At 43.8% G+C, this 24,860-nt stretch overlaps 5 protein-coding genes across 6 annotated transcripts in view; 2 read left to right on the forward strand and 3 right to left on the reverse strand.

The window, feature by feature from the left end:
* The first annotated feature begins 3,154 nt into the window (after nucleotides 1–3,154).
* Nucleotides 3,155–9,107, forward strand: smpd1 (sphingomyelin phosphodiesterase 1). Its single transcript, XM_084028363.1, has 9 exons — nucleotides 3,155–3,339; nucleotides 3,523–3,789; nucleotides 4,204–4,524; nucleotides 4,833–5,113; nucleotides 5,953–6,126; nucleotides 6,411–6,582; nucleotides 6,847–6,923; nucleotides 7,340–7,485; nucleotides 7,562–9,107. The coding sequence occupies exons 2-9, from the start codon at nucleotides 3,571–3,573 to the stop codon at nucleotides 7,978–7,980; spliced, it is 1,809 nt and encodes a 602-aa protein (XP_083884489.1). The 5' UTR covers nucleotides 3,155–3,339; nucleotides 3,523–3,570; the 3' UTR covers nucleotides 7,981–9,107.
* A 360-nt stretch (nucleotides 9,108–9,467) lies between these two features.
* Nucleotides 9,468–14,399, reverse strand: tpte (transmembrane phosphatase with tensin homology). Of its 2 annotated transcripts, none has more exons than XM_084029359.1 (19): nucleotides 14,113–14,399; nucleotides 13,597–13,672; nucleotides 13,403–13,483; nucleotides 13,274–13,321; nucleotides 13,034–13,195; nucleotides 12,616–12,735; nucleotides 12,374–12,473; nucleotides 12,196–12,259; nucleotides 12,011–12,075; nucleotides 11,836–11,896; nucleotides 11,669–11,750; nucleotides 11,271–11,359; nucleotides 11,110–11,171; nucleotides 10,935–11,015; nucleotides 10,477–10,582; nucleotides 10,282–10,379; nucleotides 10,095–10,190; nucleotides 9,942–10,012; nucleotides 9,468–9,839 (listed from the first exon to the last, which is right to left on the reverse strand). In XM_084029359.1, the coding sequence occupies exons 2-19, from the start codon at nucleotides 13,641–13,643 to the stop codon at nucleotides 9,737–9,739; spliced, it is 1,536 nt and encodes a 511-aa protein (XP_083885485.1). In that variant the 5' UTR covers nucleotides 13,644–13,672; nucleotides 14,113–14,399; the 3' UTR covers nucleotides 9,468–9,736. The 2 variants fall into 2 exon arrangements, with proteins under 2 accessions (XP_083885485.1, XP_083885484.1); XM_084029358.1 differs by having other exon boundaries at nucleotides 13,988–14,117.
* Nucleotides 14,400–14,770: 371 nt separating this feature from the next.
* On the forward strand, nucleotides 14,771–17,459 carry fgl1b (fibrinogen like 1B). The gene is made up of 9 exons (XM_084029361.1): nucleotides 14,771–15,330; nucleotides 15,418–15,510; nucleotides 15,786–16,053; nucleotides 16,232–16,391; nucleotides 16,507–16,604; nucleotides 16,704–16,792; nucleotides 16,873–16,998; nucleotides 17,083–17,147; nucleotides 17,268–17,459. Exons 2-9 carry the CDS (start codon nucleotides 15,454–15,456, stop codon nucleotides 17,446–17,448), a joined length of 1,044 nt encoding a protein of 347 aa, XP_083885487.1. The 5' UTR covers nucleotides 14,771–15,330; nucleotides 15,418–15,453; the 3' UTR covers nucleotides 17,449–17,459.
* Nucleotides 17,460–17,920: 461 nt separating this feature from the next.
* On the reverse strand, nucleotides 17,921–23,640 carry thsd1 (thrombospondin, type I, domain containing 1). The gene is made up of 8 exons (XM_084029353.1): nucleotides 23,517–23,640; nucleotides 22,733–22,849; nucleotides 21,593–21,987; nucleotides 20,845–21,505; nucleotides 19,806–19,967; nucleotides 19,261–19,663; nucleotides 18,645–19,182; nucleotides 17,921–18,561 (listed from the first exon to the last, which is right to left on the reverse strand). The coding sequence occupies exons 2-8, from the start codon at nucleotides 22,782–22,784 to the stop codon at nucleotides 17,941–17,943; spliced, it is 2,832 nt and encodes a 943-aa protein (XP_083885479.1). The 5' UTR covers nucleotides 22,785–22,849; nucleotides 23,517–23,640; the 3' UTR covers nucleotides 17,921–17,940.
* The window catches only part of mtus2a (microtubule associated tumor suppressor candidate 2a), a 50,171-nt gene continuing 47,069 nt past the window's right edge, over nucleotides 21,759–24,860 (reverse strand). The window contains exon 16 of the mRNA XM_084029352.1: nucleotides 21,759–21,768. The gene's annotated coding sequence lies outside the window, so the exon portion shown is untranslated. The remainder of the gene's footprint in view (nucleotides 21,769–24,860) is intronic.

Raw genomic sequence — 24,860 nt, forward strand, 5'->3', positions numbered from 1 at the left:
ATGGCGGTATCGTCAGAAAACTTAAAAACAAGGTTCCCTGTGTGGCTGTTTGTACAGTCATTAGTGTACAATGTAAAAAGGACCGGGGAGCTCACACAACCCTGTGGGGCACCTGTGCTGATAGATTTGCAATCTGAGAGCATGTTATTGACTCTCACCTGCTGACTTCGATTGGTTAAAAAGGAAAAATACCACTTAATTAAAAAAGGATTAACACTCATCTGCTTCAGTTTAGAAATAAGCAGATGGGGTTGAAGTGTATTAAAAGCCGAGCTAAAATCAATAAATAAGATCCGTGCATATGCTTTTGGGCATTCCAAGTGCTTGACAGTGAAGTGAGTGATGCTATTAATGGCATCATCAGTGCCCCTCCCTTGCCTATAGGCAAACTGGTATGGGTCAAGTGCCAAGTTGACCTCCGCTTTAAGCACAGATAGCATGTATTTCTCAAAGCTTTTCATTACAATTGAAGTCAAGGCCACAGGTCTGAAATCATTATTATCAACTGGGCACGGTTTCTTAGCTACAGGAACTATGGTGGATTTTTTCCACAAAGCAGGAACAGTGTGCGAGTCCACAGACCGCTGAAAGATGGGGCACCAAGCTGGAATAAGCTCTTCTGCACATGCCTTTAAAAGCAGTGCAGAAATGCCGTCCGGGCCAGTGGATTTTTTAGTGCACACATGTTTAAATATAGACTGAATCCTGAGTGGATCAATTATAATCCTACAGTTTACATCAGTTAAGATAGTTCCCATGACATTATTAGATTCCACAAAGAAGTCGTGGTTTTCAAATCTGAGAAAGAAGTAATTTAGTTAATTTGCCTTCCCGAGATCATCATCCGTAGTGAGGCGTTTCTTGGTGGTGTTCATATTTGTTATTGCTTTCATAGAGTCCCACAGCTTTTTTGAATCCATTGACATAAAAGTCTGCTCTATGATATCCTTGTGATGCTTCCTGGCTTCCCTCAGCCTCTGGTTGAGTTCTCTTTGCACCATTTTCAATCCTGCTCTGTCATTATTTTTAAAAGCTAGCTTTTTCCTATTAATACAATCCTTCACATTCTTGGTGATATAAGGCTTGTTGTTGGGATACACAACAATATCCTTTTTAGTAACCACATTGTCTGCACAGAAATGAATGTAGGCTAGTCTGTAATTGCTTCTGTAGCCTCATCAATCTCCAAATCAGAGAATATGTCCCAGTCTGTGCAAAGAAAAGACCCTTTAAGTGTTTCTATGCTGTCCTTGTCCCACACTGTCACTGTCTTAGTTTGTGGTTTACTCCTTTTAAAGACAGTCTTATAGATTGGAATTAGCTGGACAGTGTTATGGTCAGAGTTAGACAGTGGGGGCAGTGGTTTTGCAGTGTATGCATTTTTTATATTTCCGTAACATTTATCTAAGACTCTGTTCTGTCGTGTGTCGCATGTCACATATTGTTCAAATCCAGGGAGAGATAGTTCCAATTTGCAGTGATTGAAGTCCCCGAGAACCACAATCGGGGCTCCCGGTGTACGTTGCAGTAGTTGGTGAACGCAGTCTGCTATTCTAGTAGCAGCTCTTGCTGCGTTCCCACTGGGGGGGACATACACCGCACATATTAAAACATTTCCGAACTCCCTCGGCAAGTAATGGGGTCTTAGAGACAGGCACAGCATCTCTACGTCAGCTGTGCATACAGTCTCTCTCACAGTGTAATTCTTACACCAGCTGTCATTCACAAACAGACAGACCCCGCCCCCTCGGCTCTTCCCTGACAGCTCTGTTCTGTCCGCTCGGATGAGCGAGAACCCGTCCAGCCGAATGAGGGAGTCTGGAATATCTTGATGGAGCCACGTTTCTGTGAAGACCATCACGCTCGATTCCCTGTACTCGAAGCAGATTTTGCTGTTCACACGGAGCTCCTCCATTTTGCTCCTCCATGTATTTGCATTTATCTGCTGCCTAGTCTTCTGAAATGGCAAATACAAGTTGCATACATGATCGATCATCCCTGAAGTTCCTATAATCACATCAAACGTTAAGACGTGTAGACATCTTTGTTTCCCCTGTTCTGGTAAACTGTTCTGTGGGTTTCCGTTCCCCCCCCCCCCCCCCATCAACTTCTGCATTGTTTAGTATCAACTAAATACTTCAGAGGGGAGGAATTTATGATGGGCTAATGATCGGGACATACTGGTAATTCAAGGCACAGAGTCACCACGCATACAGCAACTGAGTCACTGTTAGACAACATTATTTAATGGTTATTCTTCACACATCCCTCCTGTGTGCCACAACTCATCAGAGCAACACTGCAACATGATTTGACTCAGTGGAGGACCTCACTGCCCTCAAAATCATTCAACTTTTCAACATAGGAAAGATCTTAACAACAGTCACAAAGAGATATGTAAAGGTGGAAGTCTTAAGCATGTGTGCTCTTTTATTATGGCTGAACCATGGTTCACTGAAATATAAGCTTTTGAATCCAATGAGGATTGCATTCAGTGATGAGTCGGACAGACACAGATCCAAAGAAATGTGTATAGAAACAATGCTTTTATACGCATTCGCGAATACCAATGCAATAAATGTTTTATATTTATGACAAATCCTCGTTCTGAAATTATTAGCACTGATTTCTGGGATGTTTTCAGACAAATATATTGGCTTTTTGCTAGTTCTCAAAGAGCTGATTACATTGCTGAGCTACACCTGACTGGTGAAGGCCACAAGATGGGGCTGATGGCTCCAAAGTTATGTTAGTGCTTAAATGGTCTACTACTATCTGTTTGTTTGGTCAATAATGAACTTTCAAGCTCAGCTCACATGACATGTTGCAGATTTCTCAAAGAATAATGTAATAGCTTTGATCCATCGCCCTACTTTTGATCTTGTCTGCTTTATCTTGTATTTATATATAATTGAATAGGAAGAAATGCATAGTTTGAGCAGGTGTTTTGGGGATTAAGCTGTAATTGGTGCAGTAATTAGTAACTGCTGTGAAAGCGTGAACATAAAGTATGCTGGTCTAAATAGGGGGGCGGAGTGATGAACCCAACTCACCCAGCTGCAGTGTGTTACAATTTAGAAAGAGGAAAAACACGTGTATCACGTGATGAATCAGCTGACTCTGTGCCGTTCATAAGCCGCAGCAGAGGGAGAGCTTCACACACGCCGTCTCCGCCGCAGGACAGGACAGGAACGCTGCAGGGTTCCGCGACCTTGTTTCTGCAGGCTAGTCGGACAGTTTGTGGATGTGGCAGCGGGACTGTTTTATCCCCTGCCCGCCTTTGCTCTCCTTCGTCGGTCAAGACGACGAAGACCCGCCGCTCTGCACTTTTGTTTCGAGGTAACTTTAACGTTACCGTGACGAGAAAGTAGCTAGCTAGCTACTTTGTTGACGGTTGCCTGTTTTGTGTCGAAGCCCTCTTTTTAAAATGTGTGTGAGTCATTAAGTTGAAATGTAACTACACCTCTGTGTTACTTCCTTGACGCTTCTTGTTTGTTTTTGTTGTTCGTGTCCTTCAATAAGGCTGCCGACACATTGTTTGCGGAGGACACCGAGCTGTCAGTCGGGAGGATGAAGCTCCACACGCCGCTGCCTTCCTTCGGGCTGATGACCTACACCCTGCTCTTAATGTGGCCGCTGTTGGGCTTCTGTCACCCGGCACCGACCTCGGAGCAGCCCAGGATAGTGTTCATGGAGCAGCTCAGCCGCCAAAGTGTGGGCTTTAACTGGAGGAATCTCACCTGCCCCGTTTGCAAAGCGGTCTTCACCATCCTTGATATCGCCCTGCTGGTAATGTTTGAACACGTCTCGTTTGTGTTTATCTTATGTTACTTTCTTTCTACCAAACTTATGTCTTGTCGACTATTTTCTTTATTGGTTTAACTGTATTTTACTGTGAATAATGTATACTGGGTTACTCGCATTTGCAAACAAATGTGACACATCTTTGCATTCGACTTAAAAGTAAATTGTTTCATTCTATTTCAATATAAAAAGTGTAAATATTTAACTTGAATGCTGCACCCATCCCAGAAGGTGACTTGTGCACGATGTCAAGCCTTGCATTGTGGTCTCGTACGTTAATATGTTGAAGTTAAACTGATTTCAGTATTGCAAAGCTTTTCAGGAAGTTGACATTTCGACTTCATTGACATGTATTTGCACACCTCTTATCTTGCGCTGCTTTTTGTAACCTCTCCCTAGGCTGACACAAATGAGGAGCGAGTGGCCCGTGCAGTAGGTGAAGCGTGTATTCGTCTCCACCTGGCCGACGAGCAGGTCTGTCGACAACTAACGGAGTTGTTCAGGGATGACTTCATCCGGGCTCTGCAGCAGTCCTTGCTTTGGCCGTCTGAAGCATGTGCCCTGCTGGTGGGCCCTTCCTGTGGCACATTTGATATCTATGCCTCCTGGAACATCACCCTGCCAAAGGTCCCGAAGCCCCCTGTTACACCACCCTTTCAACCCAAGCCTGGTTCTCCACAGAGCAGGGTCCTGTTTCTGACCGACATCCACTGGGACCAGGTGAGTGTTTTTGAGAGAATAGCAAAAGCACAGTTTGATACTGGCAAATTTGGTTATAACCCAGCTAAAAAAAACAGCTAGATTTGTTGTAGTGCCTCGATGTAGTGCAATCGATGTAGTTTCATACTGATGGTGTACAATAAAATCTCAAACTCCAGCACCATAATCGATCCTTCCAAAAACAAGCAGAAGTTACTGATTTACCTCAAAGTAATGTTGCCGTTTTCATGGAAAGTTTGTAATGACTAACCAGAAATTAGGATGATTTTGGTCACCTGACTTCTAAAAACAAACCTCTCCACCGACAGGAGTATGTAGCCGGCAGCTCGGGAGACTGCAAGGCCCCTCTGTGTTGTCGTAACGACTCGGGGTCTCCCAGCTGGCGGCGGAGGGAGGCCGGATACTGGGGCACCTACAGTAAGTGTGACCTGCCTCTGCGGACGGTGGAGAACCTCCTGGAGAATGCTGCCAGAGACGGACCCTGGGACTGGGTCTACTGGACCGGAGACATACCGGCGCACAATGTTTGGTCTCAGACCAGGAAACAGCAGCTGTCGGCGCTGACGGTCATCTCCAGGCTCATCCACAAGTAATTTTTAGTTGTTTTTTTTTACATGAACATAATTGCTCTTTTCACACATAACATAGTGGATGTGTAGTCTGCTTCAGCTGCTGATACAGTTTGCTTCTGAACTGTTGTAGCACTTTTTTTATTGAATTACTTAAATCATGTTGCTGGAGATGCTAGTGTAATTTATGGATAAAGAAGTTGCTCTAATTTGACCTCAAGTGGTCTTGAAAGTTGACTCAATGAGTTTATCATTTGGGATGTTTTTGCAGCTGCTTTGTGTCGCGTGTTTGTCAGCTGGTATCTGAGGGCTGCCCAACGAAGCAAGTTCAATTTACCCTTGATATCTCACTTGTTATCTGGCTTCACTCACCTACAACTACCGCAATCATGCTAAGCGCTCGCACAGCCGTAGTTATCAACTTTGTTAAGTCAACCAAGGTTTCCCAATCTTGCTTGAGCGTGTTCTCATGAAAGAGGTGGTGTTTGCAGCATTTAGTCTACTAAACCTAATAATATTGGACAAATACAAAGAAGTTAAACACATAATCCAGGCTAAAAGCAACAGTTGTAGCTGCCAAATGCAGGAAGGACAGCTGGCAAAAACCCCAAAAAAATCAGTGACTGTGTGAACATGTAAATTAACGGATATCACGGCACATAGGGCACGAGTAGATCTCACTATAATTACATCTGTGTACTTAATTAAATGAATGTCTTGCTTGGATGTATTCTTATAGAGTAGGAAGGCTGTATTTTAAAGTGTGACCTGTGACAATTATAGCCATATTATTTCAGCTTTAACCTCTGTGTAATTTATTCAAACAGTTCTTGCCTCTTCCCTCCCATCTTGTGTTCAGACACCTGGGACCTAACGTTACCGTCTACCCTGCTATTGGGAACCATGAGAGTACACCAGTGAACAGCTTCCCCCCACCCTTCGTTCATGGCAACAGATCCTGCTCCTGGCTCTATGATACGATGGCAGAGGAATGGGCACTATGGTTACCGAAGCAGGCTTTGCAGACTTTGAGGTTCATATTTTTATGATATGTAAATGTTTGTTCGACATTGTTGTGCAGGTTGAGTGCCTCTTAGAGGAGATGTAAGTGCAGTCGGGGAATAAAAAGTAACGAAGCAGAGGGTTTGTTTTGGATGATAAACAGTTTTTGTGACGTGTTTGTTTCACTTTTGCTGTAGTTAAAGTCAAAAGTGGTCACATTTCCCAGAATATTGTTCCTTTTTATAAAGAGGTTTTGCAATTCGGCTGAAGAATTTAACAGAGTCCTTCAGCTATGTCTTTTGGATATAATTTCAGATATGGAGGATTCTACACTGTGGAGATTCAGCCTGGTCTGAGGGTGGTCTCTCTCAACATGAACTTTTGTGCTCGGGAGAACTTCTGGCTGATGGTGAATTCTACCGATCCTGCTAACCAGCTGCAGTGGCTGGTCCATATTCTTCAGGCCAGTGAGGACAAGGGAGAGAAGGTGAGTAGAGCAGCAAAAGCAAAACATGGCCACGGATATTGGAACAGTTTTGTCACATAACATTGTAAAGCCATCAAACTCTTAGTGTGGTTTTAATGAGGTTCAGGTCAATGTACCAACTTAACCACGTCCTCGATTCTGGACGTGGAGACTGGCTCTGACTTTCACCTTTTACTTCCCTATAGTCACTGGTACCGAGCATGAGAGTGCTATAAAACTATTATGCAGTAACCTTCTACCTGGTGTCGCATCCTCCTCTTTAAGGTACACATCATTGGTCACATTCCACCTGGCCTGTGTCTGGGCAGCTGGAGCTGGAACTACTATCACATTATCAACAGGTAGCTAATTTATAATGCAGTAAAGGCAATTACAGTAGCAATAAATCTGTGTGCCGTTTACTTGGTGCTGTGGCTGAGAGGTTCGTAACACTAAGCAGTGGTTTCCTGTCAACGGCAGTTTCAGACCATTGACTGTAATTTGGAACATTAGTTTATAACTAACTTGTCTGTTGTACCTGCCATCTACTCTTTTATTATAATATATGATTTGCAGATGTGAGGATAGTTTTGGTCAAGTATGGTCGACAAATTATGAGCAATGCTTGTTTCACTTCCTTGTTTGCATGGCTGGATCAGATGTCTGGTTTTTGTGCGTCGAATTTAGTTAACACGTTATTATTTAAAGGTCAGTGACCTATTGTGTTTAAAGATGCTGAGAGAAGTTTTTAAGATGTCTTCTCCCCCCCCCCTCCCAGATATGAAAGTACTGTTACTGGGCAGTTTTTTGGCCACACTCACTTGGACGAGTTCCAAATGTTTTACGACGAGGCAACCATGACGCGCCCATTGGGAGTGGCCTTCATCGCTCCCAGCGCCACTACTTACATTAATCTTAACCCAGGTGAGTTCCTACGATTGTTGCATGATCTCCTTTACATTTTACAAGCAATATCCAGATTTTAAATTTCTCTTCCCAGGTTTCCGTGTCTACTATGTGGATGGGAATTACCAAGGTAGCTCTCGGCTTGTGCTTGATCACGAAACCTACATCCTCAACCTCACGGAGGCAAACCACGGTCCAGGAACGCCAAGTAGGCCAGAACAGAACCCCAAATGGACACTGCTGTACCGTGCCACCGAGGCCTACGGGCTGACCAATCTGTTTCCCTCTGAATACAATGCGATGATGCACTCCTTCATCAATGATGACCGGGCCTTCCAGAAGTTCTGGTACTTCAGACATAAAGGACATGTGTCGGAGCCATGCAAGGAGACATGCAAGACTTCGTTGCTCTGCTTTCTAAGAAGCGGGCGTTACGATGAGCTGGTGCAGTGCGACCTCCTGAATGGTTTTGGAGGAAACATGGCCCGAGCTGCCAGAAAAACCCTCTGTTGATCAGGGGAGGCGTGGACTGAATGTCTGGGTGGGTGGGTCGGTATGACCAAATAAGAAATTGAGCCAAAAAGTGCATTTTTCCTGTTGCTGGTTGGTCAACAAGGATTGTTGTATCGGTTTGATTACATGAAGGCACATTAGCCATTACTCAAACTTGACATTGTCTGAAGACTATTTGTTTTATCAGTCATGTTCTTGCCAAGACCTAACTGATTGATTGTTACAGGCTTTGACATTGTCAACTGCTATTTAGCAATGACAATTTTGTAAAGACTACTTGGAATTGTCATGGACGGTGTTCTGTTTACGTTGATTTCGTCATGGTCAACATTGTTGAGATATTGGCCATTCTGTTTTACTGGGTGCCTTGTATCAGGGGAAAAGAAATGTTAAATATCAATCCTTGACAATCTTCTGACTTTGAAATGCTGGTCTACTACAAAAGACTTTGCACTCCGTCTCAATGATTCTAAAGGATGGGCTTCATAATATCGTAGCACAGAATTAGAATTTCTCCTCATGGTTTCTTGGAAGTTTTGACACGAAGCACGATGTTTGCATTTAAATTGAGGACTTTGTCGTTCATGAGCCACTTGCTTTATCTAATGTGGTGGTTTAATGGATCTCTGCAATCCTTCCTTAGGTTTGTGGTTTGCAGAATCTCTACGCAGCACAGTTGCTCAGTGAAGCGTACGCGAAAGCAGAGGTGTGGGCAAGTCTGAGCATCTTTCCGCCCCAGGTTACTCGGCGTTTTGGCATATTTCGAACAGGAACAAGGTTGGAGCTAGTGACCAGCAGCTTGGTCAGGTTTCGGATCTTGTCCTCACCTTCGTCCGCACCTTTACTGGGCATTTAGGCCAGTTAAGTATTTAGTTCCTAGCACCGTCTGCCTCGGATGTTCTCAGACCTAAATATGGAACAGTTTCTCATGGCGTGTTAATTCTTTCTGCACTTTAATTGTTTGTTGGCTTAACTTCCAGGTTCAATAGGCTCAAAGAGTGAGGAGCATAGGAAGGTTCTCAGCGAATGCAACCTGTGGGGTAACATGAGCATGACAAATAATGCAACTTGTATAATGGGCAATGATTTAAAGATTGTATAAATTATGAATAAAAGATGTAATCTGATATGTCTACTTGTTTGTTGTGAAGGGGGGGAATATTGGTAAAGTAATTTGTGGCAACACATTTAGTATGTACTTGCATTTATCTGCTGCCTAGTCTTCTGAAATGGCAAATACAAGTTGCATATGATCGACCATCCCTGAAGTTCCTATAATCACATCAAGGCGTTAAGTCATGTATAGACATCTTTGTTTCCCCTGTTCTGGTAAACTGTTCTGTGGTTTTCCGTTCCCCCCCCCCCCCCCATCAACTTCTGCATTGCTTATTATTAACTAAATACTTCAGAGGGGAGGAATTTATGACGGGCTAATGATCGGGACATACTGGTAATTCACGGCACAGAGTCACCACGCATACAGCAACTGAGACAACATTATTTAATGGTTATTCTTCACACATCCCTCCTGTGTGCCACAACTCATCAGAGCAACACTGCAACATGATTTGACTCAGTGGAGGACCTCACTGCCCTCAAAATCATTCAACTTTTCAACATAGGAATTTTTTAAGCCTAAACTCATTCATTTCTCAAGATAGTGTTCAATCTACCAATTCCTCCTCACCAGCTACCATTTAAAGTACAACTGTAACGAGCCCTTTAATCCTTTACATCCTTCTACAGGGCTTTTTATTCAAGGTTCTGAGAAGAACATAGTGACACCAAAGTCCTCCTTGTACAGGTCCCAGGTCTTGGGTTTGTGTGGGTTGTCCAGCTCGTCTCTGGGTAGAAACAGCCTGTGGAGAGTTTGGGGGGGGGTGCAGAGTTTATATCCAGCACTAATGTCAAAACAGTATATAAAGTAAAGAGCTACAGAAATAACTGCATCAGAAACGTACCTGTTGTCCTCTATGAAAGAGGTATTAAACCAGAAGTAGAAGGGAACATCTTCGTACCCTTTTGGCAGACCCTACGGGGGAACGACCAAAACAAAAGTCAAACGCCAGCTTTACTTTCGTGTGTTGCTTGAAGGTGCAAATACAAGCACTCACAGCACTGGATTCAAACATGACTTTCACATCCCCTTCAACCACAGGCCCGTTCTGTAGGCTGATGACTGCTGCATTACTGCCCACATCAGGAAATACCTAAAAAAAACACACGCCACAAAAAACATTCACACATTCAACCGATGATCAGTATGACCTGACGAGTGCATGTGCTAAGCGTGTGACTTACTTTGCAGTTCTCCTGTTTGGCACACACACACTGACACACCACCTCTTTCTTCACGATTATCTTGACCTTGAGGTCGCTTCCATCACCTTTACCCACACCTGGGGGACAGCGGGGGGGGAAAGCAGATCTTAACAACAGAGGCACAAAGAGATATGTAAAGGTGGAAGTTAGATGATGCCGGTTTGCCAGGTTGACCTGCTATGGAGTGGATGCGGATGCTCTTGATCCTGAGGCTTTGAGGCGGAGGCAGCTGCCTGTTAAAGTTGGTCTTCATGATCTCGTAGTAGCCCACGTACCGGCTCTGTGGTTCACAGGGACACAACGTAGCCAGTCATCCAGCGTCTCACATTTAGTCACAAAAACTCATTCATTTTCTCAACTGACGATCAATTCAAACCAAACTGTCAAGATTAATCATGACGTCCAGCTGAATGTAGGAAACAATGTACAAATAAATATTATAAACGGTGTATATGATAGATTATGCTACTGCTAGGGGTTGCTGTATCTTTGAAACTGTAGAAAAATGATGTATTTGTTTCTTTCACTCGTCACCCATAGTTTAATGTTTCATAATTCCACTAGGAGGCGCCAGTGATACTTCTTAAAATTCTTTATTAAAAATAGTCTTAGTTAGTTTGACTTGCTCTAACCTGAGAGGGCGTCTCCACTCCCTGAAACTTGGAGCTCCGACTCTTGTCTGTCCTCCTCTCTCCAAAATACTCCAGACTGTCCTGGTGGACCAAAAGAAATGAGTGTAAGGACGTGTTTGAAGGTGATTTTTTTGATTAATAAGCTTGCACAAATCTCAAAATAAAAGAGACGCACCTTTGCACTCTCAAACTGGTCGCTGTCGATAAACCAGGTGCACACCATAGTACCTGTGCGACCTGTCAAAGAGACAGCAAACATACAACACGCTAGTGTCTTTGTTCGACTCCATTTATCCACAAAAATATAATGAAATGAGTCGTGATCTTTGTCGTCACCTTTCCCTCCTTTACAGTGAATAGCGATGATGTTTTTGGGATCAGCAGACATCCACTCCCTCACGTCTGCTGTGTATTTCAACATGTCCCTGAGACGGACAGGCAGTAGCACAACACACCACAATAAAAGACATTGAGATAAGCTGGCAAACCATTGTAATGGTATTTAATCATTCATCCTGATACTTTATAGAAATTGCTGCAGTCACATGCTTGTAAAAACAGTGCAAATATGCTTTTTAAAATGAGATCAGATAAACTCTGTTGACACCAGTCATTATGGTTGTATTTAATGCATCGATATCATTACTTTAATAACAAAAAGTTGGGTATATCTGTAATCTAAAGTGCTTCAGTAGTGCAAACAAAAAGGGAATACAACAGAAAATGGTTCTCACTCCAATGAAGGGACGTTGTGGTCATCGATGAACACCCGTTGAACCTTGTAGTGGAAGAACTGGGGGTCGTAGCCTTTCTCGCCTGGAAACACAATACGATATGAACATTGTTTGTGCGGTTCTACATTAAAAGCAGCACATGTGACGAGAGGAGGGCGCCGACTTACTGCATAGGTTGTAAACTTTATAGTGGCCTTCGTGTTTGGTGTCCAGGAATCTCGCCACCTCCTGCACAGAAAAAGAGGAAGGAGGTGTGCATGTGTGCAACCAACGAATGGATTCATGGGTGAGTCTAATGATATGAAATGATTATTAAGAATCCCCGGGTGGCATCGGACTGACCTTGATTGGATTCCTGTAGAACGACTGCTTCCCAGAGGAGGGGAAAGACATCGCGATGACACGCTCTAGAGGAGTGTAAAGTGCAGACAGATGTTCCACTTCTTAAAGGGTGTCATTTGTAGTCATTTAGTCACTCTTGTGTATTTTCTGACATGCATGTATGGTATCTTTTTAGCAGTAAGTACCTGTGACATAGGTAAGGTCAAGGTCAAATCCATCCTTCTGATAGCGCCGTTTGTTCTCAGAAACCTGACAGAATTGACAAGACAATAGTCAGGAAGTAGTAGGCATCATCTCCCGGACTGAACATTTTACTACATTAGCTATTCACAGTCCTCCATGCATCCAAGGTGACAATCTCACCATCCTCCTGGTGACCTTCTCCAGCTCTTTCCTCTGAGCTGCCAGTCTGAAAACCCTCACCAGGATGATTATTCTCAGGAAACGGAGAAACGTCACCACCCTGATTAGGAATGAATGGGAAAAAACAGACATACAAATCATTAAACAAATGTTAACATCTTAATGGCATTGAGAATTATGTACTTAACGTTATTATAAGGTACGGCTGTACGAGCCGTTTCCAGTAAGGGTGAAGCCGGTACCTGGGGATGAGGCTGGCTCCTGATAGGTCGGTGAAGGTGTAGATCATGGTGACCACCAGCGTGATCACCACAACACAAGCGTCTACGATGTTCAGCTTGGAGCTGAAGTAAACTTTGAACCTGTAGGAGACAACATGAGGCAATTAACATGCATTCTACAACCGTAGAAAGTGTTTCATCAGCGACACAGCATTGGTCCTCTGAGTCGTCATGTTTCCCAAAGTTCAGCCCCATACATGCCAAACATTTCCTGTCCAGCTTCCCCTTCATGACTTCCTGTGTAACGGCAAATCACACTGGATTTCTGCTGACAGGGGAAGGTCTGCATCACTCTTGTAAACATTTCTTGTTCTCACTTTCACAAGCAAGTGTCAGCGTCAGATAGTATTGAAGTAAAGAAGTGGCGTCATTCCCTCACCCGTCCACATAGACCCGCAGGAGAACGTCGGCGAGGAAGAAGAAGGAGATGGTGAGGGACACGGCCTCCAAGGCGTCTCCGACCCCCCTGCTCTTAGCTGGCAGGGACAAGTCCACGATCACCAGCACAAAGTCCACGAGGATCAGGACCACTCCAAATATACTGGAGGTGCAAGCGTATAAACGTCGGTATCATCAAAACACAATGGCAATTATACTGCACAAAAAAAAAGTAACTCACCGAAATCCAAAGGACATGACAAAAGGTGATATCTTCTTCCGGATATTGCTGCAAAGAAAGTAACATTTGCCACTAAACATGCTTCTTCGGAATGAAAGTGTTGTTTTTTTAAAAAGAGAGAGAACTTACTGATACATCGTGTCTGGTACCGCAATCTCATCCTTTCCATCGTCAATCTCAACCTTAGCATCCTCCATCTTTGCAATGTTTCTAATAGATGGATGGAGGTTTGGAAGATAAAAGGTATAAACAATGCCTACAACACTATCAGCACATTCATAGAAAGCAACAGCAATGGAGTGAAGAAACAATGCATTACTCACCCATTTACCCCAGAATCCGAGCCTGGACTGAAATGGACAGAGGACATGATGTGTGTTGGTTCTGCTCTCGCGGTTTCTGCGTTTGAAAAGTATCAAAAGAGTAAAAATCCCTTGTTTTTCCATGTAAAAATAAGAAAAAGACAAGAAAAAAGGACCTACATTTGCATCCTGTCCTGAAATAATATACAATCGAATATAAAATATAGAAAGACAAATACATTCATCATCAAACACCTTCATCTTTAAACTTGTAATCAGCATCCAGGGTGCTTCCTATAGATCTAATCACAAAGCTGCAGTGAACTGGCTGCTGATGCAAAACATACAAGCATGAGTTGTTTTTTTGTCCAGACTGCTTCAGAAAGGGAAGTATCCAAAAGTCCATTATTACCTCTAAGAACTGCTAGCTTCCAACCAAACCAAGCAGCGGGATTTGCAGCTCCTCTGGGCCCACCACAACCCCTTCAACCCAACGTTATATCCCCCAAACAAGCAGCTCAGCTCTCTCTCGCTTACCGTTAGGACTGTCATTCGTGAATGATACGGGAGTTTGTCTTGTGACAAAGGAAGATGGTTCAAAGGTTAACCGGGTACGTTTTTTTTTTTTCTCTCCTCTTGGTTTTTTTTGCAAACGTAGCGGTTTCGGACTTCCTGGAGCTGCGGTGAACAAAACGCTCAGCCCTCTATTTTTTTTTTCTTTTCTTTTGCTCGTTACTTAGTACTCATCTTCCTTCCTCGGATCCACTTTCACACGTACACGGACCGAGCCGGACCGAGCCGGACCGTCACCTTCCTGTCCGGAGTCTTTGTGAGGAAGTTCACAAAGTGTGCAGCCGTCCCTCCTCCTCTCTCTCACATCTGGTTCTCATTCAACATTCAGTCTGGCTGTAGAAGCATTGGGGCTCAACTTCATCACTGTGTTATTTTATTTATAAAGTTTTATTTGCAACATATATAAATCATAAGTGTGTGTGGGAATCTTAAGTTAAAGTTTAATTTAAAATGCTCCTTCCCAAAACAAAAACATGATAGAACAATGCATTGTCGTAATAAAATGTAGATTGCTCATAAATATCATGAAAGTGTCATGTCAATAAAACTATAAACAGTTACTAAAAAGCTGGGGTTTATTGTTTTTGTTTTTAACCACAGAGCAAGTTGGCCACAAGGGGGAGACAGATCTACAGCACACATGCAGTGAATTTGATGTTTTGTTTCATAATATAGTGAATTTGAGTCTTTTGACCGTTGATTGGATAAAAGAGTTTTAGGCCCTGCAATGTGAACACAACCTGCATAAACACGTGTACAAATGAAGTTATAATATAACAATCAAATGTGTTACAAACTGACGTACAATGGTAGAACATGTATCACTAATTTAAGTAAAATATAATACAAGAATTATTTTATTCACCAGCAAAAATGAAATAAGAAGAAAAAAATAAGAAGGGCAGTACTTCTGGTATGTAAGGAATGAAGTCCTCTCAACACTTTTTACCCATGAAGACATTTGCAGGTCTACGATCAGCTACTCTTTCCAAATACCAGACTAGTTGATAGAGGAGGAAAACATCAAACTGGCTCAAGTTCAGTGTTTGGCAAGGTTGGTAGAGTCTGGATCCTCTTATGTGGACCATGCAGAACCGGCCCAGCCTATAAATAAGGCTGAGACATTTTTAGAGGGAAAGAACACTGAACCTAGAAGACGAGGGGAGGCATCGTGAAACGAAGGTGAGCTTGTAGATTCATTTTGGAAAACATTTATTATTTGTAGTATCTCTTATTCTTCAATCGTATATATTGTGTTTATCATTTCAGACTATTATTGATGCAAGGCACTTCTTCCTAGAAGTCATGGCAGTGCTGCTGTTGTTAGCGCTGGTGTGCCACGCTTCTTCTACACCGTTGTCAGTATGTAGCTTATCCTATACTCTTTAAGGAGCTTTGTTTTTGTATTGACATTGGAAATTGAAAAACAAAATGGTTCAAAAAGCAGAAATTGCAGGCAGGGCTGTTAGAGAACTATCAATTTCCTGGAAAGTCCGGAGTCCAACATGAATAAAGTTTTTTATATGATCCTGCTGTAGATGTGGCCCCTTGGTTTTTGCTGGCCCCTCTCCGGTGTGGAATTAAAGCAAAGGTAGAAATGTCATGTATAACTTGAAATTGTGTTTTTCTCATTGAAGGCTGTGGAACCATGTGGGCCAGAAGTTGCAGCGCTGAAGCGCAGCATAAGGAAACTGGAGAATAAACTCTTGATCGGGACTTGGCAGGTTGAGCACTTGCAGACGCACAGATACTTCAGGCCATTTCAACCTGCTGTGTCTATTATTAAACCTGAAGCTGACACAGGCCCCGGTGTTAACCACAACAGCAGCGGGGCATTAGACCGCTCTGATATGACGCTGATGAAACCACTTCCACCTGCAGGCAATTTAATTGTCCACGACAAAGGTAAGAAAAGCCCACCCCACGAGTGTTTGGGTGTTATTTAAAGTAAAATTACTGTTTTGAAATGTCACATATATGAAAGAATAAGGCCCTCAATATGAAGCAAGTTTATTAAGGAGTGACAATATTAAGGATGGTAATCAGCAATATTTATTATTTTTTTTCAATGCTATATTCCTAGATTGTTCTGAGCTGTTTGACAGACTGAGACCACCAAGTGGTTTCTACCGCATCAGACCCAAATTACACCAGGAACCCTTTTTGGCCTACTGTGACATGGAAGATGGAGGCGGATGGACAGTGTTTCAGAGACGCCGCCATGGAAAAGTTGACTTTAACAGGTAGGAACTAGCCCACATAAAGGGAATTATAAAGCATCAGATTACAGGAGGTGTAGGTGTTCGTGGGACTTCCACTGATATGTAATGGTGCGAGGTAAAACATCTGCCCTTTTAGAGACTGGGTGGACTACAGAGATGGATTTGGTGACTTCAAACTGTGGAACGATGAGTTTTGGTTGGGGAATGAAAACATGTATTCTCTACTCTCAGAAGGTCTGATAATAATCCAAATCACAGAATCCCTTTTTATGAGCAGAAATGTGAAGTTCTGCCTGGTTCTTATTTGTTTGCCTTTATTTCTTTGCCCTGAAGGTAAGAACCTAGTGAAGATAGATCTTATGGACTGGGATGGACAGAGGAATTATGCATTTTATGAAAACTTCAAGATCACTGATGAGGCCGTAAGATAAAGAATTTCACAGTTCTGTTGGTCTAACTGCGACTCCCAAGAAACATCACTTTCTTCTAATGCCTATTCTAGGATAAGTATCGTCTCCACTATGGGCAATATAGTGGGCAAGCTGGAGATGCTCTGACTGGTGGTGGAGGGATGGTGGAGCAGTGGTCTGCTTGCCTCAGTGGCATGCAGTTCAGCACCAGAGATCAGGTAGAGCATCCTTTTTTTAAACTATATTATATCACATTATATTGACAATGTGCAAATGATGCCTGTGATGATTGCCGTTGGCAGGACAACGACCGATACCTTCAGGGCAGCTGTGCTCAGGAGAGTAAGGCAGGTTGGTGGTTCAACAGGTGAGACCTTTCCAATAAAACCTAGTGTGTATTTATTGTTTATAGAAATAAAACTTGCCTTTCTGTACTGGGTTATGTTATATAGCATCTTTGACATTGTGTACTAACCTTCTACTACAGATGTCATGCAGCCAACCTAAATGGGAAGTTCTACCGCAGAGGGAAGTACAAGGGCCCGTACGACAATGGTGTGGTGTGGGGGACGTGGAAAGGTGTTTGGTATTCCCTGAGACACACCGCCATGAAGGTGCGGCCCCTGGTGTTCTTGGACGTCACGGGCAGTGGAGCGGGCGAAATTTAAACACGTCAGGATTCATATTCGTAACTCAGAGTGGAAAAAATGACTCATATCATGTTTAAATTCTTTGTATTTGGTCTTCTATCTTTGGTTCATCATTTGAAACTATTATCAAATGTTGATAATACAGTATCTTCTATTTTCCAGTAAGCACTCCTTTCTATAACGTGTATAATAATACTCAAACAATAAAACAAACAGCATCTCAGCCACAATGCCTCACTGATGTTCATATTTCACTGTCCTCAAAACTGCATACTTAGAACATTTTACATAAAACCCACAGAGACCTTTTGAGGACAAAATTTCCAATAAAAAAAAAAATGTCAACAGAAAATGAAATACATTTTCAGAAATAAATGTTTGACTCTCCTTACTCTTCCCGATCTTCAGATATGTGTGTTAAGATTAAGTCACAGATAGCAGAGAAGATTGAGGTTCAGAATAAATGTAAGTATCAATGGAAATTCCTCTTCGGTGCAGTACTAAAAACCTCTACTCGTCTTCCAGTACATATGTGGAGGACAGGTCTAGGTCCAACATCCTCTCCTCGGCTTCACTCAGCCTGTATGGCGAGCCGCCGCCGCTGCTGCCTCCAGACATTGGCAGAGAGTGGCAGCGACCTTTCCTCTGCTCTGAAGGCGACACACTAAAGGTGAAGCTGCGCTGGCGCCCCTTGGCCCCCGAGCACGACTGAGCCTCCTTTAATTTCCGGGCCAGGATGTTCCTCTGGATAGGCGATGGGCCTCGACGATTCCAGTTCTGCTCAGCGCGATCCACGCTCAGGCTGACAGGCCCCGTGGCCGGACCCCCGATCCCTGAGATTCCACCTCCTGTCCGGACACTCCTTTGGTTTTCCCCAGTGCCACTGAGGTCTGGTTTAACATGTTTCTCAGATGCTGAAATGCTGTTTGTGTTGGTACCCGTGTGTTTGAGTTCAACGTTGTGAGAAGGAGCAGCTGTGTCTGTCCAGGGCTTCCTCTGGTCATTTCTCTGGGGTCTGGATTTAGCCCACTCTAGGGCCCCATGCTCTGGAATGGGATAAGAGCTGTACGGCAGCCCCTCCCGTCCTCCTTTATTCCAACAGCTTCCTTCCGGGAGGGTCCGAGAGCCCACCTGTAAAGAATCATATAAGATCATTAATTAAAAAGGCTTAACCTGCAGCATGTGTATAGAATATAAATAGCTGGATGGATGACCTGGGTCATGCTCCTTTCTCTGAACTGTCTGGAGTGTACAGAGGAGAGAGGTGGGGGTTTGGTGTCATTAAAGCTGGATGTCCGGCGGAAGTTTGGATTCTTATGATAGGAGTTTCCCACCCCTGCGTCTCTTCCTCCTCCACTGAGACCCGCTAACCCACTCCTCTCCACCATCTCCACCCAGTCGGCGGTGCGCTCGCGCCACTTTGAGCCGCCTCCGCTTGCACGAGCAGAAGGACCTAAGACCAGCTCCGCTCTGGGACTCAGTCTGTCCGCCGCGACCCTAGAAGCCTGCGATGGTGGCTCAGGAAAAGGAGCCGCAATCCGAAAATGATTGTGGTTGGTGTCGTCCTGGAGGCCTGACGGGAGTGTGGGATGAGCGAACCCAGTCGGTGTGGGAACGGGGGAGTTTGTGGGTGAAGCAGATGTCTCTTCCATGGTGTCATGGACGGGGCTAGAAGAGACATGGTACAGCTGTGTTGCCTCCTTTAACCCCTTCTTCTTCATTTCTTTCAACTGCTGCTGAGCCAATCGGTACCTGGAGAGACAATTATATTGTTATTTCTAAGACTAGATTAAGTTTGACAGAAATGTTTTTCTGTTATTCTAAACATACCCAAATATTGGTGGCAACATCTTCTGGCCTGAGGGGGACAGTCTGTCTGGGTCCTGTGGGAGAGGTATCACCAGGGTCTGTGAGAGAGGCTGACTGCCTGGGGAAGGCCTGTCTTTCTGGGCAGCACCCACACCGTGGCCGTCGGACAGGCTGGGTCTTTGGAGGCTGTGGCCACAAATGGACGCCTCGTCGGAGAGCTTGCGTCCTCCTGGGGAATGCATGGAGCTTCTGCGGACGGAGCTGCACTGAGGGGTCTTGCAAAGCTTTCTCCACAAAGTCACCACAACAGTAGCCAGAATCACAGCCAGGCAAAGTGAGATGCCGACCACCACAACCATGTTGCTACCGAAGGGGCCGACTCCGACAGCCGCAGGGGGGAGAGATGGAGACGGAGAGGGCAACACTGGGGGGAAGAAAGGGAGGGTTAATATGTGACGTAAGCTCTACGGCACATCCAGTTTTTCTGAAGGGCAGAAAGACGAGTAAGTATGAAAATCAAGGGGCAGAGTGAAAAAGAAACAAAGATAAGGCACGAAGACACTGACCGACACAGTCCTCCAGTGAGCAGACGGACTGTTCCTTCACCATGCCAGTGCATTGCATCCCTCCCACACCTGAGGGCAGCAAACACTCACGCTCTCTCTCCCTCACCCCCTCACCACAGCTCACACTGCACACACTCCAAGGCAGCCATGGGCCCCATGACTCTGCAGGAAGAACAGATTAGCAAAACATGTTAAATTGAAGATAAATGAGTCAGTGTGCAAGCCTCAATTCTCGCGTCGTTAATGTCAATGTCATGCAACCCCGGGAGATATTTTAAGGGAATAAAAAAGCATAGTATAACAAACTGGAGCTGAAAAAAGGCTCAACCGCCATATCACATGACATCGACCAGTTAATGCCTCATCCCAAAAATAGACAAAGCGAGGACACAGCGACACAAGGAACCTTCTACTATGAGAATGTGACGGTTCAATGGATTTCTATTTCATTTTAGTGACTCATTTCTGGACACAAAGTGAAAGAATAGTGACATTATGCACTGTGCAATTAGTTACACTGGAGTGCAAGGGAATGTACATGGGATAATATAGCCGCATGGCCTGTCAGCTGCAGGTTATGATGCATATTTTTGTCAATGGGGGGGGATATGCTGTGGTGGCAATGCTTTCATGGGTTTTTTATGGTGATGTTCAGTTTGCACACTGCATTTCCATAGTATACTAAATCAATTCTAGTGGAGTAGATCTATATCATATGATATGGATAATGTGGGATTTTTGTGGTCAGGTCACCCTCAAAAACAATCTGCCCTTAAATGCCAATTAGGGATGTGGTCTTTATATACATACTACTTCAAATTGAATTTATTATATAAGAAAAACATGTATAAGGCTGTTGTTTTTTCTATTCAATCTCAACAGGATATTGCCATTTATAAATATGGAATGACACAATATCAGGACCCTGAAACCAAAGCACCTGAATGGAATTCAGCCATCTTTCATTCTAATTTCATCACATGTACTTTTGTTACTGCGACAAGTTAATATGTGAACGTGTCGATCCAATAAATCTCACCTGTGCTCCTGTGAACCACCAAACAGGTCTGTGCAGGACTAGGGGAGCGACTGAAGTTGAACACAAAGCGAAAGCAGTACTTATTCCTTCCTGGGTAAAACACAGAGCAGTTGAATTCTGTCTCGTTCTCTCCCTGAGTCAGCCAGTTAAAGGCCAACAGAGGTGAAGAGGGCTCCTCTGGTCCGAACCCCATCAGTGCCGTTCCACCCGCCTCCATCCCAGAGGGGACAGCAAGCCCTCTTCCAACACCTGCGTCCTTATACAGCAAAACCTTCCCACTGATGTGAGCACAGGGCGGGGTTATCAGTTTCACAGTCATGGTGCCTTCACAACCACTCCTGTAAGCGTTGGTGTTTTCCACCAGCAGCTTATAGGAGAAGATACGAGACAGATAGAGAGGTCCAGAGCTCTTCACGTCCTGTGCCGCATGGGGAGACCGTAGAGCCACTCGTATGAAGTCTCTTTCTGTGAACGGGAAGGCGCAGGACAGCTCCACGCTCTGGGAACGGAGAGGTTTGATTGGGTGGCGTGTGCGGGCTCGGACCTTGTCGATGCTGTTTCGCCCTATCTGGTTGTACTCCATGTAGCTGACTTCGAGGAAGAGGGCCGAGTCCGTGCCGCTGGAGCAAGCCTGGAAGTGTTCGTTAGTGGATATCCCGACCTGGAGAGAAAGAGGAGAGCTGTGTGAATCACTCAGGTCATTGTTCTCCAGTGAAATAAATCAAAATGTGAGACCTTGTTGTCTTGCCTGAAAAGATCCAGAGTGGTTCCCGACCCTGTCCACAGCGATGTGGAAGGTGGGCCACTGCACCTGCAGTTCTGAACTCCACCACCACGCAGTGCTCTCCAGGCTAGCATCGTGTGTGCCATTAGCACGAGAAAAGGCAGAGATGCTCGTCTGCCTCAGCAGGAACCGGAAAGTTCCTGCATACAGGAAGCAAGAGCAGTTGAACTCCACCCTACCGGACGGTTGGGAGCCGGGGACGGTCCGGGTCAGAAGAGTGATGTTGGTTTCAGTGTTGACAAGAGAGAGGCGTGTGTCGCGGATGGTGCTGCTGTTGGATCGTGTGCTGAAGTCCACGAATACACTGGCGTTGCTAAGGGCAACGTGGAAGGAGGGCCAGATATTGAGCCCTGCAAACGCTACAGGAAAAGGATAAAAGTCAGACAATCATTTCTGAGAATGTCCACTATGGATAAACTGGTGTCCCAGATTTTGTTGTCATTGTTTCTTTGGGTATTATTTATATCTGCTGCTTTTTCAAAGTTCTTGTAAATTTCCATGTACCGTAATAACATGACACCTTCTAGAATTGACACATCTTAATATCCGTTTAACTTATTTGACATATTTTTTTATCAGTATGGTAGAAATAAGTGTGCATCATGATTTGTGATACAAAAGTCCCATTCACATTAAGTTTCATTTTAGTGACCACACAGCCACAACAAATGTAATCTACTGTAACTTTATAGTTTTCAGCAGAGACACTGTGGATCCACATAAACTATTGATATTCATCAGTAGTAGTGAGCTACATATTTCATACACACAATTAGTAGTTAACTGCTTAACAGGGAATTAGCCTAATAAGCCTTATAATCAGTACTGGGAAAAATACAATACAATACAAGGAAAAAGTTGCAGCACAGTAGCATATTATTTTAAGCACTATTGTGCCGTGTGGTGTGTAAATCCTGTTGTGCAAACCTCACATCCTCACAAAGCAACGAGGGTGTGGGAAGAGGAAGAGGAAGAGGCTGACCCTCCAGGCTGGTACAGCACATTTGACATAACGTGCGTTTGCTTGATCAGATTAATAAAAAAATTATTACAATCTTTTCAAAGTGTAGTGGTGTGTTATCAAGATTGTTTGAGGACACTCACCACATCCCATGAGTGCCAGCAGAAAGGGCAGCAGTGAGGCAGCCTGTGGCATTCCGATGTCTGTGCCTCCGTTTTCTCCTTCACCACATGACCATCCTCTTCCACCATCCCTGACTTCTGCAACTCAGAGGCAAATCCCAAATATAAACCCAGGACAGAGAATCCACGAGAGAAGGCAGCAACCACTTGTGCTTGGGGGTGTCATCGGGCACGAGAGATGCAGTGCACTGATCTGAAGTAGGGAAAACAGGAAGGCTGGACCATGACGCTGTGACCATGAGCTCTTTGGATTTACAGTCTTCCTCTTCCTTCCAGCCTCACAATGGGAGAGCTGTCTTCAGCACCCGAATAGTCCAGAACAAATGTTTATGAAGTGCAGCAAAATCATTGTTGATTGGTTGCTTTCTGTACTGTTTCTATAGACACACAAAAGACCTTCTCAGAAACATGTGTTTGCCTACATTTTACACCTCCATGGAGTCTGCTTTGCACTGAACTCATCACACTTAGTCAAATCAATACATTACGCTCCTTAAAACTTATTCTTAGATGAAAAGATGAATACATATACCAAATAAAGTCTCATGTATTCTCAACTCAGATGCGTCTGTGTAATTTAGCCACCAGGAAGGCGGAATAATAACATGCAAAATATGCAATACGCGAATATGAACCGTATAAATGATTCTAAACTTACGTTTTAGCTACTTAGTGTTTAGCTATTTCGCGTTTAAGTTGAAAAACTGTTGCTCGTAACGGACAATAAAGCTGGGATTGTACTCACGTGTCACTTAGCACAGCATCGTTCTTCTCCAAATGTCCAACAGAACGACCGGCAACAAGCCTCCCTCCATGTGCCGGGAATACATTTCTCCTGACGAACTGCTGAGAAAGTCAGAGTCGGTCGGTCAGCGTCACAGACATCTCTGAAGGCGCGCGCCGCTGTTCAGACAGAGCGCGTGAGAGAGATCCGCTCAGTGGCTTCACGGTCAGCAGCAACTTATATGTGTATATCGGTATGTATGTATTTATGTATGTATTATATATATATACACCTTGTTTATTTGTATTTGTTTTGCTTAAAGACCTCAAATTATCCAAAAGAAACTCAGGATAAAGTCATTATGGAAATTCAGACAGGATGGTATTGTGTATCTACAATTAGCCCAGGAGGCAAGGTAACAATATAAAATCCTTTATGCAATGCAGCCATGATAGTAAACAGCAGAACTATTCATCTCACGCGATCAGATTAACCCCAATAAAATGACTGAAGTCATTCTTCTCGAGTCCACTGATGAAAGAAGAGATTCCAGCAGATGACACTCAGCCATTCAGCAAATGGAATAACTTTAAAATGCACCATTGAGTATATCGAATTATTATATTTGTTATTGAGTAAACCGTTTCAGCATGAAGGCACAGGACCGATTTTGTTTCAAAGAAATGTTCGCCAAAAGTTCAATGTCATGCATGAATCCCTCATTATTGTGATGAGATCTGCCTCAGCTGAGCTCTCTCAACAATTAAGTGTAAGTGAACTATACATGGCAGGATAATCTAATCAACTATAGAGCTCTGCAGACCTTCACTTTTTCCTCCAAAGAGAGCCGGACGGAAAACAGGAAGCTTCTCTGGAGATGAAATCCCCTTTACAGCTCAGCTCAGTCCACAATGGGAACAAAGAACTGTTCATTCTGTGTGCAAGAAGCCCTGGAGTCCCAGGGACGCAGATTAAAAATACAAGTTCTGTGGAAAGAACAAAGTTTAGACATGAAGCGACTTAGACCAGGTGGGATTTATTACAATATATTGGCGTTTACTCATTATGTAGATATGGTAATATGATTTTACATTGCATTAATAGGATGTTTATCTTTCAGTTCGGGTTCAAAAATCTGCAATTTCTACAACATAACCTCTTCAATGAAAAGGATTAACTGGCTGAATAACGACATTTGTCAACATGCCCTAATTTGTTCACATCAGGATCTAATTTGATCTTGTTTCCTTGAATGTATTCTAGAGCTATATAATGACACTCGACTGGAGAAGGAAGGGACAGGAATCATGTTTCAATGGGTTGTATTTAAATCCCTTAATCATTTATTACATGAATGTAAATTTC

This window comes from Eutrigla gurnardus (assembly GCF_963514095.1).
Source record: "Eutrigla gurnardus genome assembly, chromosome: 15".
Classification (NCBI taxonomy): Eukaryota; Metazoa; Chordata; class Actinopteri; order Perciformes; family Triglidae; genus Eutrigla; species Eutrigla gurnardus.

Coding starts and splice junctions, on each gene's coding strand:
- tpte (XM_084029359.1), bottom strand. CDS start 13,643: ATGTCCTCTGTCCATTTCAGTCCAGGCTCGGATTCTGGGGTAAATGG. Junction 12,076..12,195: donor TGACCTTACCTATGTCACAG/GTACTTACTGCT, acceptor ACACTCCTCTAG/AGCGTGTCATCGCGATGTCT. Junction 9,840..9,941: donor TCTTTCATAGAGGACAACAG/GTACGTTTCTGA, acceptor AACTCTCCACAG/GCTGTTTCTACCCAGAGACG.
- fgl1b (XM_084029361.1), top strand. CDS start 15,454: ATGGCAGTGCTGCTGTTGTTAGCGCTGGTGTGCCACGCTTCTTCTACA. Junction 16,605..16,703: donor GTATTCTCTACTCTCAGAAG/GTCTGATAATAA, acceptor TTTGCCCTGAAG/GTAAGAACCTAGTGAAGATA. Junction 16,793..16,872: donor TCAAGATCACTGATGAGGCC/GTAAGATAAAGA, acceptor TGCCTATTCTAG/GATAAGTATCGTCTCCACTA.
- thsd1 (XM_084029353.1), bottom strand. CDS start 22,784: ATGCCACAGGCTGCCTCACTGCTGCCCTTTCTGCTGGCACTCATGGGA. Junction 21,506..21,592: donor ACCACTCTGGATCTTTTCAG/GCAAGACAACAA, acceptor CTTTCTCTCCAG/GTCGGGATATCCACTAACGA. Junction 19,183..19,260: donor ATGTTGCCACCAATATTTGG/GTATGTTTAGAA, acceptor TTGTCTCTCCAG/GTACCGATTGGCTCAGCAGC.
- smpd1 (XM_084028363.1), top strand. CDS start 3,571: ATGAAGCTCCACACGCCGCTGCCTTCCTTCGGGCTGATGACCTACACC. Junction 4,525..4,832: donor CCGACATCCACTGGGACCAG/GTGAGTGTTTTT, acceptor CTCCACCGACAG/GAGTATGTAGCCGGCAGCTC. Junction 6,924..7,339: donor TACTATCACATTATCAACAG/GTAGCTAATTTA, acceptor CCCCCCTCCCAG/ATATGAAAGTACTGTTACTG.